The 13,361-nt window shown below is 41.1% G+C and overlaps 1 protein-coding gene across 1 annotated transcript in view; it reads left to right on the forward strand.

The window, feature by feature from the left end:
- The window catches only part of SPAG6 (sperm associated antigen 6), a 23,879-nt gene extending 10,989 nt beyond the window's left edge, over positions 1-12,890 (forward strand). The window contains exons 4-10 of the mRNA XM_026039481.1: positions 799-1,004; positions 1,926-2,099; positions 4,242-4,394; positions 6,715-6,906; positions 8,114-8,230; positions 10,010-10,155; positions 12,377-12,890. Of these exons, the coding sequence (XP_025895266.1) occupies positions 799-1,004; positions 1,926-2,099; positions 4,242-4,394; positions 6,715-6,906; positions 8,114-8,230; positions 10,010-10,155; positions 12,377-12,443 (1,055 nt within the window). The 3' untranslated portion in view covers positions 12,444-12,890. The remainder of the gene's footprint in view (positions 1-798; positions 1,005-1,925; positions 2,100-4,241; positions 4,395-6,714; positions 6,907-8,113; positions 8,231-10,009; positions 10,156-12,376) is intronic.
- Positions 12,891-13,361: the final 471 nt, after the last annotated feature.

Raw genomic sequence — 13,361 nt, forward strand, 5'->3', positions numbered from 1 at the left:
TTGGTCTGTGATTAATGCTGCATATAATGAAGACAGCTAATGAATTTCTAATAGTGTAATTTTTGCCCATGTCAGCTACTCATATGTTCAGGTCTTTTGGCTTCTTTTAGTTAAGGTGCAGATAGTTAAGGATATTGTACCAATCTTGGGCATACAAAATCCCACTGATGATATTTCCTATTTGTCTACATGTGCAGGATAATATTTTCATGTCATTAAAGTGAAAATTCCTCTCTTCTTTCCCATATATGTTAGCAAAGCTTTTGGTCAACAAGCTCAATTTTTTCCAATCTTTTATGCAAGAGAAATCTTTTATGTGTGTTTTCTGAATTTCTGTTTTTGGCATTTGATCTATGCTAATATCTGCTTATCATTTAAAGAGGGTAAAATGCTCTCTAATTAGGTGGTTGGTAAAATTTTGGTACTTTGGCTTTTCTGTTGTTGTTAGCCATGCATAAAATGCTTTCCTATTGATCAGCGTAGAATAGCCAGGGTTTAAACAGCTGACATCTGCTTACTTTAAAAAAAGAAAAAGAAAACAGAATAACAAACCATTTCAGCCTAATCTACCTCAAATGTGTGCATGTAAATGGGGGTCCATCTATTGACCTGCATTCTTTTCAGTTGTGGATTGGTCCACACGGTTTATGAAACCAGGAGGGCTGATTTGAAATGCAGATGTCGAGACAGTGAACTGCACCCTCCCCTTTTCCCTTTGCTGTATCTGTCAGGGTGAAAAATGGCTTGCACAAGGGTCAGTCACCCATACTCACTTAATTACTTTCCTTGGACCTACAGAACTGTCACAAGCTGTGGTGGATGCGGGAGCTGTTCCTCTTTTAGTGCTCTGTATCCAGGAGCCAGAAATTGCTTTGAAAAGGATTGCTGCTTCAACCCTCAGTGATATTTCAAAGCATTCTCCAGAGTTAGCCCAGACAGTAGTGGATGCAGGAGCTATCGCTCACTTAGCTCAGATGATCCTGAACCCTGATGCTAAACTGAAGGTACATTTCMAAATTATTATTATTATTTTTTTATCTCAGTTATGCCAGGCGTTACTTGCTACTGAATCCAAGGCACTGCTCTGTGTATTTATTTGCAAAGCTCTTTTTTTAGATATTATAAAAATGTAACTACATGGTTAGTGACAAGGAGGCTTCTGAACATGTTCACAGTTAGCTGTTGGATAAAACTGCTGCTCTGTAAAGAGCTGCTAACTAATCTTTGAAGTGTTTAGAATTTACTTTATTTTTTCTTTTAAGAATTATATGGTATCATGTGTATATTTTGGTTTGATGCATAAAAACGCRTCCTTTAATATCATCTAACATATTTGAAATAGACGCAGCTTGCACAATTCAGTTACAAAAGTAGGTTTTACACACTTCAGTTCATACAATAAAATGGTTAATATTAAATGTGTTGCTATGTCTTAGAATGCACTGTCTGATAGTCCGTGTTGAAGATTTTATCACTAGTTTAACTGACAAAAAATTGTTTAATTTATTTTTTACTGTCTAACAGAAGCAGATGACAACATAAAAGATGCCACCTCTAAAAAGTAGATAAAAATCTTTAATATAAGGTCTGTTAGATGAAATTCATGCTATGCACCTTAGTGTAATTTCAGTAGATTTCTCTAAATTCTTTTAAATTACAGTTTGAAATGGTATATAATTTTTTTTTATTACACAGCAAGCTTGAATGGGATAAAACAAAAGAGAAACTTTTATTCAGGAACCAGTGAATGTTCTATGCCATTATATTCGTGCATGAATTGGCTCAGTGAATTGTAAAATAGCTGTAATTGTTTTCCCTATCCTGCTTTGTTTTCCTTGATGCAAGAGCTTCTTGCGTGCAGGAGGAGTGTGTGTGTCGCAGGCTACGGGTACGTTGTTCATTTTATAACGATTTTTATTTACTAGCGTCAGGTGCTGTCAGCTCTAAGCCAAATAGCAAAGCACTCGGTGGATCTCGCGGAGCTGGTGGTGGAAGCAGAAATTTTCCCAGTTGTGCTCACATGCCTGAAGGACTCCGATGAATATGTCAGGAAAAATGGTGCAACTTTAATTAGAGAGATAGCAAAGCACACGCCTGAGGTAAAACCTTGAAAATGCTAATACAAGGTCATATCGTTAGATTTCGTACTTTAAATAAAACACAGGATTATTCCGTCATTTGTTTTTTGAAAGGGAGGGCAAATAGCTGTTTGGTTTATTTATTGGAAAAATGTGGAAATGATTGCTGATGTYATGAGAGCAGTATTGAATATCAATTGGGTTGGGAAATCAGGAATCTTGCAATATATACCTGGATACTTCATTCTATCGGATATCAGTGCAGAAAAGGTGTTTTAAGCTGTCAGTGCTGTGAGCCCTAGACATTTAAAAAAATCATAGAGCAAAGCTTCCCGAAAGTCCTAACACTGACTCGCAGATCACAAGAACATGTTTTAACAATTATATATGGTGTATATCTTTTTTAATGTTTTGGACTGCAGGGATCTTTTTTTTTTAATGATGAGAGTCAAAAATTCACTTTATTATTAAACTACTAGTAGTTTCTTTTATTAGCTTGACTCCATTATCTGAGTCCCAGTGTTTGCATCTTTGTGACAGCAAGAGATATGGGAACGGGGGATGTTTGCCAAAGTGAATATGAAAGAAAATGGAAAAACRTAAATAATTACAACTATGTGAATCTTTTGGGTTGTAGAATCAATTAAAAGGCCCTAAGTGGAACTCTGGAATGAAATACAAACCAGTTAACACTGTGGAACACAACCCTCCCAAAATGACACTTCCAGTTTAAYGGGTGAGAGGGCTTTCCCCATCCCGTGTGTGCTGCCGTTTCCTCCTCCTCCTCCACGGGATCCGCACGGGATCCCTGTGCACGGGAGCGGCGGCGCGCGCAGCTCCGGCTGGCGCCCTGTGCCAGGTCCCCATCCCGGCGTCCGGCCGGGCCCTGTGGCTCTCGGGGCAGCTGCTGGCAGCGACAACGAGGTGGCAGCTCGTGTCCGCGCAGGCCGCGGACGCCCAGGCCCACAGACGCCCAGGCCCGTGGGACCCCGCTCTCCCGCCGCACGCGCCGGAGGATTCCCGGGCAGGTCGGCATGGGGGCACTGCTGGGGTGCAGCTCCCCGCTCCGGGACCGTCTCTGCACTGCAGCCCTCTGCTTTAAGTGCACGGGGCTCCGGGCAGGCCGGGCCTAGGGCCCACAGCTGTGTAGCTTCCTAAGGAAGAGCTTTAAATTTCATCCGGCTGCCTCATGAATAAAACACTCCTGTGCCGGTGCCTTCGAGGCTACAGTGGATTTCATGTTCGTGGAAGTCAGCTGTATTGAAACACCTGGCTAAGCTTTGTGCTTTTAGTTCTAACTGTTAAGAATATGTTTCTTTTGCTTTGAAAACTTTGGTGAAAAAAAAAATGGAAATGATCACAATATGAAATCACATTAATTTTTATGCATTGTTGATATTATGTGTACTCCACTACTGTCCCTCAAGTGATGTGAGAAGTGATATCATTCAGAAAAACACATGTAGGATAGCCTTATTTATAGAGCTGGCACCAAAGAATATAGACCTGGGTATAGTTTATGGCCAGGCTGTGGTTTGACGTTCTGGGGGAAGCTTCGTTGCCCATCAGTACGCTCCCCGGGTGTCTCTCGTAGGGTGCTCTGTGAGGGCAGAAGGGCACAGTGCCAGCTGGTTTCGAGCAGCTATGACGGCTGCTCTTGGCCTTGTGCCTTGCAGGGGATCCACAAGGGCTCTTAGGCAGCAGCAGAGGTTATGCCGTGTGCAGGTGCCGAGAGAAAGGGCCTTTCCCTCTGCCCCTCCACAGGTAACCTGATGTTGGCTCGGAAAATGAGTGGCCATTGGTATTAAGGAATACGTGGCCCAGCAGGTGTGTGTTTAAAGTAATTCGTGTATAGACTTTCWCTGCACGATTCTTTGGTGTGTACTCGTGGAGTTGAGAATGGATGATTCCGTGCTGTTTGGCCTCAGGAATTCAGAATCCTGATGTCCTTGCGGCGAAGTCGATCACAAACAGCGCAGCGAAGCAGCTTCATTGCTGTGAACTTCATGGTGCGCTCGGTGCCCAGCAATGAGCGTGAGGCATCAATCTCATTCCAGCTTTATTTTGTAAATCAGGGCTGATACAGTTAAAGACTCCTGTAATGTAGTGCTTTATGCCTGTAGATACTTCACACTATCTAATCTCCTTCATTTATCTTTTCAGCTTTCACAGCTTATAGTAAATGCAGGTGGAGTTGCTGCTATAATTGATTGTATTGGCAGCTGCAGAGGGACTGTGAGGCTGCCTGGCATCATGATGCTTGGCTATGTTGCAGCTCATTCGGAGAACCTGTCAATGGCAGTGATCATCTCCAAGGTTAGCTATTACTTTGTCCTCTTCCTATAATTCTTCAGTGTATTCTSAGAAAGAGACACAAATTCACATAGGCAGAGCAAGTGTTTGGAGACAGAATTATACACTCGCTGTTGATGAATGCACTTTTTAATAGTATCATCACTTACCGTGTCTGAAAGTATGTCACACCTGATCAAACTGGGTCCTTATGGAGTTTAAACCTCTGTAAGAGGTTGGTTTGTGAACAGCCATTGACAAAGGGATGATTTCTGTGCCTACAGAAAATAAGTCAGTGATTTTCTATGATCTGTTTTCTTATAAAATGATTCATTTTGGCTAAATCAAAATCAGTTTTGAAAGAACRATGTTTAATGGCACATTTTTGTTGCATTAGCATGACTCTGCTCATGCTGCTAGAGTATCCTTGCAACAGAAGTCCTCAGACTTGTAAAGATTTGTAAAGATTAGTTTCTGAAATGTATCATAGCTTATTCAGTTGTGATAAAAGCTTTCAAATTATATGAGCTTGGTGCTATTCATTGTCAGATTTAAATAAATTTGCTGGTCAATAATATAGAAGAGTGAGAATTTGTAATACCTGCAATAGGTGAAATGAGTGCCTGGCACAGTATTCTGGTTTGAATAATGCTGACTATAAAACGCCGTGAGAAAGCAAGAAATTTCATTGGGTTTTGTTGCCCCATTCTTACACTACGTAGAGCATTTAAATTTTCTATCTGAATGGAAACAATAAAACAATAAAAACTGAGGATAGAAATGTTGTCTAATAGCAATGCAAGGCAAAAATTAGAAATCACCATGACATAACATTAATATTATGCATAAAGGGCAGAAATTATAAAAAATAGTTCCCTTTGAACATTTGAAAAGCTGGAGAGAGACACTTCTGTTTCATCCCACTCTGGAGGCCCCTTTCCTTGGAAGAGTCTGTGTCTGTCCACTGACAATAGATAGAGATGCCTAGAGCAAATAATGCTTTTGCTGTTAAGTGCCTCAAATTACATGGAATGAATATAGGATTAAGTTGATACAATGGCACCTAACTGACAAAATGTAAAAAATATGAATAGTTGCATGCAGAACTGCAAGGAAGTGCAGTGAGAGATTTGTAGGCCTGCATGCAAACTCTCATGAGTTTCATATTTCATATCAAGATTTTCATCGATGATCTCCTCCCACCTCTCCAAACAAATCCAAACTGCAGTTTTTAACAATTTTGTTCCAGGTGGAGCCAAGCTTTGTGGGGTGGGATGCAATGCTGAGGGCAGGTCTTCCCGCCCTGGGACCATATGAAAGCAACCSAGGTGCAGTCACTGAGAGGCTAAGGTTTAAAGACATATTTGATAYGGAGTACAGGCATACTGGAAAGAATGAGTTTGGGAAACTGTTTTTTGATGGTCAAAATGGACCCAACACTTCACTTCACCCAACACTGGTGTATTAAAGAGTGGAAGATGAAGTATTACTGTGAGAGGCTAATCCATCTGTAGTACCAGTGATACCACGGTGAGGTACTGTGCACACTTCTCCTGCCCGCATTTGAAAAGAATGATGAGGGTTTAGAAAAGACTCAAAAATGATGTAGGGGATGAAAAACATCTTCTACAGGGTTACTGTACCTAAACTATTGTGAAATGGGCCCTGTTTAACTACCTTCTGGATGTAAAATACCAGCCATCAATAACTGTAATCCTGTGGAGAAAGGATAAAGACTGTGRCATAGAAGCAGAAGAACTTCAGTTACAGATGGAAGAAAGTGAAATATCCCTTGATGTTTCCCAAATGAGTCTTCCTGAAAGTTATTGGATGAACCAACATGAGTTACTGTGTTCGAGAAAGGGCTTATGAGGTGAAATTTAGTGCATTAAAAAAAAAGTTAGATAATGTAATGATTGAGCCCTTCTGATCTTAGACCTCTTTTATAGCTTTATAAGCACTAGAATTGGTATATTTTCTGCGTGACAAAATCAAAACCTTTACTCTCAATACAACCTCAATTGTGTCATGTATTCCTTCGAACCTTTAACCTTGATGTGCCGGCTCAAACTGCCTTCTGACTTATAGAGTATTGAATTTGTCTTTCAACTGTTTTTCAATCTGTCTTTCAGCTGGATTTGAAAAGACTATTACAAATTCTTGCTGGTCATGATGTTAAAAAAAAAAAAAAGGAAAAAAAGACAGCACTAGCATATGCTCTTCTACAGGTTATTCTAGAGGAAGAGTGTAAACAGAGAAACATTTTCTAAAGATCTGTGTCAGCTTAAAGTTGTCCTTCGCTGGTCTAGATTTGTGAAGGTTGTGTTTTTGATGAATACTGCAGGGAATACCACCCCTGTGTGCTTGCTTGGTAGAAGAACATGAAGATCATATTAAGGCAGCAGCTGCCTGGGCCTTGGGCCAGGTTGGAAGGCACACTCCTGAGCATGCACGTGCCGTGGCAGTAGCAAACGTGTTACCCACCCTGCTTTCCATGTACATGGACACACGCAGTTCAGAAGATCTTCAAGTGAAAGCAAGTATATTCCCCATATCTGCAATATGCAGTATTTGTTGTAACCAACAGGTATAAGAGCTTGCAAAGTGCTGAATGGTGTGCGTTTTTACTGATGCCTGATGAGACACATTTCCTGGGTGGGGAGAGCCTGAGAGGTCTGGGACCATATATCAGGCCTGGCTGGTCCTAACGTGTGTGCAATTGCCAAACCATGTGATACAGCCACTGCGACTAGTCCCTCAATGCCTTCTTCTGACAGTTTAGGTCAGAGCTGCTTTCTCCCAGAAASGCTATGATTTCTCATAATTGTCTATTTTTTAAGTATCTTCATTTTGGGGAAGATTTAAAAAAAAATTTAGTAGTCTTCCTTTTTACTTTTTCATAGTCTTTTGTACAAAGTGTTGCACTACTGGCAAATTTGTTCCCACTTCTACTATTGTAATAAAACAGTAACAAAAGCTCAAGGCCCTGTTCTTGGAAACATGGAACAGCTCACATCTAAGGCTTYGCTAGCACAAGAGCTGGTAGAGGTGGCATTTGTTATTTTTGTGCAGCAGTACATGAACTGCCTTAGCAGCGTAATATAACAGGATATGGTTTCCCATTTTGTACTGTGCCCTTTTACATTCCACTGGAGTATGACAAATTCCAGAGCTGTGAAATAAGAAGGCAACTTCTGCATAGTCATTTTAAGTGGTCACCAAAATATCAAGGCTGGACCTATAATGTCACAGTAGCCAGCAGCCTGTCCCTTGTGCAGAAACAGGCACTGATGTGCAATTCCTTATCCATATCCCTCTCCCTTGCTTCCTGGAAGGTAGTGCGCGGTGCTGCTATCCCAGACCAGCAGGCTCTCCTAATAAGCCCCTTCTAAAATATGATCATTTAAAATGTGTTTTGATTTAGCTTTCTTATTATATTACAGTACTTTYCTTAAAGGGCCTGCCTCTGTTTCCATTGTAGTAAAAGGAAAATTGCCATTACTTTGACTGTAGATAACRTAACAGGTATATGATGCACTGTAAGTTTTGAGGTTTAGTAAATCTAAGTAGAAAATTGATTCTTCATTAAGTAACCTGATGGATATCATAGTTTTTGTTCAGAAATTGCTTTTTGAGAATTCTGATTGGTTTGCTTTTGTGATCAGACTTTAGTGATGTGTAATGTGACTTCTCTTTGTTTYATTGATGTCTTACCAGCAAAATTTTATTTTGCATTTCAATAGACTAAAAAAGCCTTAAAGAACATCCTGCAGAAATGCACGTATCTTCCAGCACTTGAACCTTTGCTGCATGATGCCCCTCCTAACATCCTGAAGCACATTGTCGGGCAGTTCAGCAAGGTAAGAATGAGCTCTCCTTGGTAGGTAACAGGGTCATTGTTTTCCATTTAGCAAAGAAGTTAACACCATTCCAAACACCAAGTATCCCTAAAGGCAGTTGTTCTCTCAGGATTCTCAAGCATCCCTTTCAGAAGTAGCTCAGACCATCCTGCTCTTTTGTCTGAAAAAACAAGATACTTTTAATTTGGAACCTCTGATAATTCCTTTTGGCCAGAGGAAAAATAGTTGTTTATAAGCAAGGTAGTTTTTTTTTTGCTTCCTCCTTGCTGTGGTATTGAGTGGAATACTAACCCTCATGCAAATATTTTTGCTGAGCCAATGTATCATATAAATCCAAGTCACAGCTGTTTCAGATAAAGTGAAAGTGGTCTGTACAGGAGTGACCAAAGTCAGGTATTTTACAACAATGTAAGACAAAGGCTTTCCCATTTCTGTCCTTACTAATTTTCAGTTCCAATAATTAAGGAGGTGCAAGAATACCAAATCTTTTCTCACCCCTCTCAAGTCTGAAATTGTTTATTGTTAGGCAAATTGCCTATTTGGGTGCAGCCTGCAGGAAGTGATACTTCTGCCATGGGAGGTGTCTGGAAACAGCCAGTTTTCCAGGTCCTGGGTGGAAAGGCCCCAGTTGTTCTGGGCCCTCATGTGGGAGAAGCTCCGCACGCCCCTGGGTTTCTTTACTTGCTGCTTGATTCTGTGCCGCCTGGAGATACCAGGGAAATGAAGCCCGCCGGCTGATACCCATGACAGAAGTCTCATCCTTCTCCTCATCCATCCTTTCAGGCAATCCTGTCCACCCTGAAGTCTCTGTTTTACCCACACAGTCCAATTTATGACTTCATTTGTCCACTGAGTTTCAACGCTTACACAGTGCTTTTGCCCACGCGGCACATAGTTGCTTCTGAGTTGCTCTCAGAGTTGCTTCTGAGCCCATCTACCCGTTTTGCCSTAGCCACGGCAGGTTTCTGGCATTCCCTTCTATCCGACGCGGCCCCGTGGGCCGGCAGACCCGGTGTTGTGGYCCCTGGGCCCGGCCCAGCGCGGCCTGCTCCCCGCGTCCCCGCACACAGCGGTGCGTTGGCACCGCGCCGGCAGCGCCGGCCGCATTGTCTGGGGCTGCTGCTTCTCATCCCCCTCGGCTGCACAAACTTCTCCGCTCTGCTCCGGCTGTGTGTGTTTGCAAAGGGCTTCCATGGCTACACAGGGCGCTGTGTGATTTTAATATCTAGGAATTTAATAGTAGCATGTAATGCCTCAAGGCTGCATTGTTCACTTGCAAGAATTCTCAGTATTGTTTTCATGCAATAATCTATACTAGATCATTATGATGATATAAAATGCTGCTCCACAATTAAACTGTGGGAATTGACATAAAAGACCTGAATAACTTGGTTTAAGTGGAACAGATGCTGTTGTTATTCCATGTTCATATTGTGTTTTTATTATCTATTTAATCTCCGCAATCATATTCTCCTTGTAACAATGATTTAAGAAATATTATTTACATAAATATAAATATTCAATTCAATATTCTTATGCATGTTATGTATTAAAGTATATGTTAAAATATGTTAAAACAATAAAGGGCTGGTTTATGTTTTCATTTTTTTCTGTCCAACTGCATRTGAAAATATAAAAGTTATTACGGAAGCTGCACCTCTGATGTGCTTCATTTTATCTGTCATCTGAATTAAAAACAAATAAACAATTTTTGAGCCTAGTAGCACAAAGATTGCTTTTAAAAAATGCTGGTTTTATGAYGTACTTCTCTGTGTGTAGGTGCTGCCCCACGACAGCAAAGCGCGGCGCCTCTTTGTAACGACCGGTGGCCTTAAAAAGGTGCAAGAGATTAAAGCGGAGCCGGGCTCGCTTCTTCAGGAGTACATCAACGCCATTAACAATTGCTATCCGGAGGAGATAGTGAGGTATGGAAAGTCTAAATGGCAACGTTGGATGACAGTGTTCCATCAGTGTTGGATGTTCTTCACAGRAGCAACAGAAAGCAAGGATCTAATGTACAGGATTAACTCCTCATGTGGATTTTGTTCTTATTAAACAGCATAACCTTTGGTTAGCTGCCCCATTATTAACTGCTGCACTAACCACTGAAGTTAGATACGTACTTTTGAACGCTTTCTGCTTTTTAATTGTTTTGGGATCAAATTTCTTTGTCTCTAAACAAAGTCCTATATCAGGCTCTTGGGAGGCAGGGAGAGAAGCCAGGCCCACAGCTCAGACAGACCATGGGGCTTCAGCACAACGGTGCTCGTAGCTGTGGATGTTTGGGGGAGGTTACTTTGTCACTGTGGCTTTTCTGTGGGTTTCTCAGGCCACAGAATACAGGTACTCGTGGATCTTTGGCTGCATCCTTGACCTCCTAAAGAGCCTTTACAAACTAGTGCATTTGGAGGCTCTTCCTGCGCAGAGGGTCCGGGGGCTGCGCGGTTGCTCTGCCCCAGCTGCCCTTCCTCCCCCYGCCCCCAGCCTCATCATGAGGCTTAAGTGTTATATAAAAGGACCATACACCAGCTGTCTGCACCAGGGTGAACTTTGCCCTTAATGAATACAGAAACACTATTAAATAGCTTACAGTCAAAATGTCACCATCCTAAATTGTAATAATGAGAGAAATGTCCTTCTGGATTCTAGATACCCATTTACCAGTGCTTACCTCCATCAACACATCAAAAGCATGGTGTACTCTTGCACTCCCTCTGCAGGCTCTGGAAATCTGCATTATCATTTTTAATTGTAGCAGCAGAGTTCTTGAGCTAAGAGTAGCCACAAACTAAGTCATGCAAAATGAAGCCCTATTTGTCTCCATAAAAAGAAGTCAGCTGAGGCTGTCAAATGGACAAAAGCAAAATCATAAAGAAACTTTATTCTGCAGCTGCAAATAGGGATACTTCAGAGGGAGAAGGGACATTTGCTTATACTTTTCTGGATATAATTAATGTTTATCTGTGGTACAGATGCTTTTTTTTTTTTTTCTATAAACAAAACAAAAGTTACTCAAATAGGTTGTGATGTAATAAAAAAAGGCCCCTTCAAGCATCTTCTGTGTGCGGTAGAATGATGTTGGTTCCGCTCCCTGAGGCAAAGCTGCTGTAATAAACTCCAGCTCTGGATTTGTCCTGGAGAACTGCTATTTCAGACTGTTTGCAGACTCCGGATAATAACAATGCATTGAAAAGTTAGCTTTACAACAAGAAAACTAATAGCAGTTTTAAAAAGAAATACATTATGCAGAAAGCATAATCATCCAGAAAATGAAAATCACCAAGAAGAAAGGGTCTTCCTTAATGTGAAAACATCAGGGATTTCTGCTTAAATACATTTTCGGCATGCATTGTGTGGAAGTGTTTCTCTTTATAGTTAAAGCTTCCAGCATTCAGAGATGACAACTTACATGCCTGCAAAACCAGGAATGTGCTGTGATGTATATTTTTAGAATAAAACAGCAATAAATTTCAGATACTCTGTTTAACCTGGAAAACAAAAACTAAATACAGCTCTGCTGACACTTGTGTGTTGGAAGCCCACAGCTGGTCCATTTGGAAACCCAGCTGGATGGCAGCCAGTCAGTAATGGCACCATAGGGGTCTGCCCTAGAGAAAATCTATTGGAAATCTCCACAGTGAGCAAGCATTAGTGGAAGAAGGTGGTTGTGATAGAATTTTATTCCAGAATCAATGTTGCTTGCGTCGATGTGAGCTTCGTGTTTGCGTTGGGGATGTGAGCCTGTATTTCGTGGGCAATGTGAGAATACCCCAGCAGCCTGTGGTGCCRCATTCATGCATGTGCTCATGCTGTTCTGTTAAAGGCCATAGTTTCTCGGGTAGTTAACATCCACATTGCCTAGTAAAGACAGTTATCTTGGTTGCTTAGCCTGTCCCCAAACTATCCACTTACCTCCATGCCCTAAAAGAGGCTAAGCATTCTTTGAAAGCTTCACTTCTAGCTATAAACAATAGCATAAGTTGGAAAGCAGGTTTGTAAGCCCTGCTGGGGAATAAATACAGAATTCCTTGACCAGTGTTTAATGCTTGGATTCTCTTTTTCAAATCAATACAAATAGAAATAGGGTTTCATTCCTTAGCACAGAATATTTTGTAGTCTAATGCGCAAAAAATGTTTCTCTTTCAGGTATTATTCTCCTGGATATTCTGAGATTCTTCTGGAAAGGGTGGAAAATTATCAACCAGTTTTATAAACTTTGATTTTTTTTATTAGAGCTGTATTTCACATTAATGCTTTTATGACTGCAATTCAAATACAACTGTTAAAACTCTTCCTAGATTGTGAAATCTCATTCTACTGTTTGATCCATTGAAAGACCTCAGCACTCCAGAAAGAYATATTTTGTTCTTTATGAAGTTATCCTCATTTCTTATTCCTTTTTGTTTTCTTCTAACATCGCTACCAGTTAATGCAGCATGTTTTTGGAATTTCAGACGGGGTGATGATTTATCACAGAATCTTTGTAGAATCAGTCATTTCCTTTTCCTTGCACAAGAAATGTTTGTGATTATAACATTCAAATTTTAGCCTTCTCAGGACTTTATCCATTTTCCCCCTTTGCCTTTGTATATTGTTTAGAGCTTCCCCACCTTGGTGAGGGGAAAAAGTGCATTTTTTAACTGTGGAATTCATCTGTCCTGAGATATTTCCTACTGCTAGCTTTCAGAAGATGGTTTGATTTTGCATCTCCAAACATGTGCGTAACTACAAAATAAAAAAGCAATGAGATCTGATTGTGATAAAAAGGCCATGTTCTGCGTGAGACACCAGTGTTAAGGATAAGATATGTGCAGAAGTCCTCATCATTCACTATAGAGGGATGGAGCAATGCGTGGTTGGGTTTATATATCTTTATATATCTTTGTCCCTCTTGGAAGGGAAAGAGTGAAGCTGGGACCTCCAGGGGCACCCTGGGCAGGACCCTGTGGGAAGCTGCCCCACTTGGCTCAGGAAGAGCCAAGAACTGCCCGGCTGCAGGGACACTGATAGCAAAGTTTTGGACATACTGAGAGGAAAGCTGAAGGTACTTGACTCCCACTGGTTTGAGTGATGGGTCTAAGGTTGCCCTGTGCTTACTCCTGAAGAAGGGAAATAATTGCCACAGAATTGA

Source organism: Nothoprocta perdicaria, unplaced genomic scaffold, assembly GCF_003342845.1.
Source record: "Nothoprocta perdicaria isolate Ctin4 unplaced genomic scaffold, notPer1 scaffold_23, whole genome shotgun sequence".
NCBI lineage: Eukaryota > Metazoa > Chordata > Aves > Tinamiformes > Tinamidae > Nothoprocta > Nothoprocta perdicaria.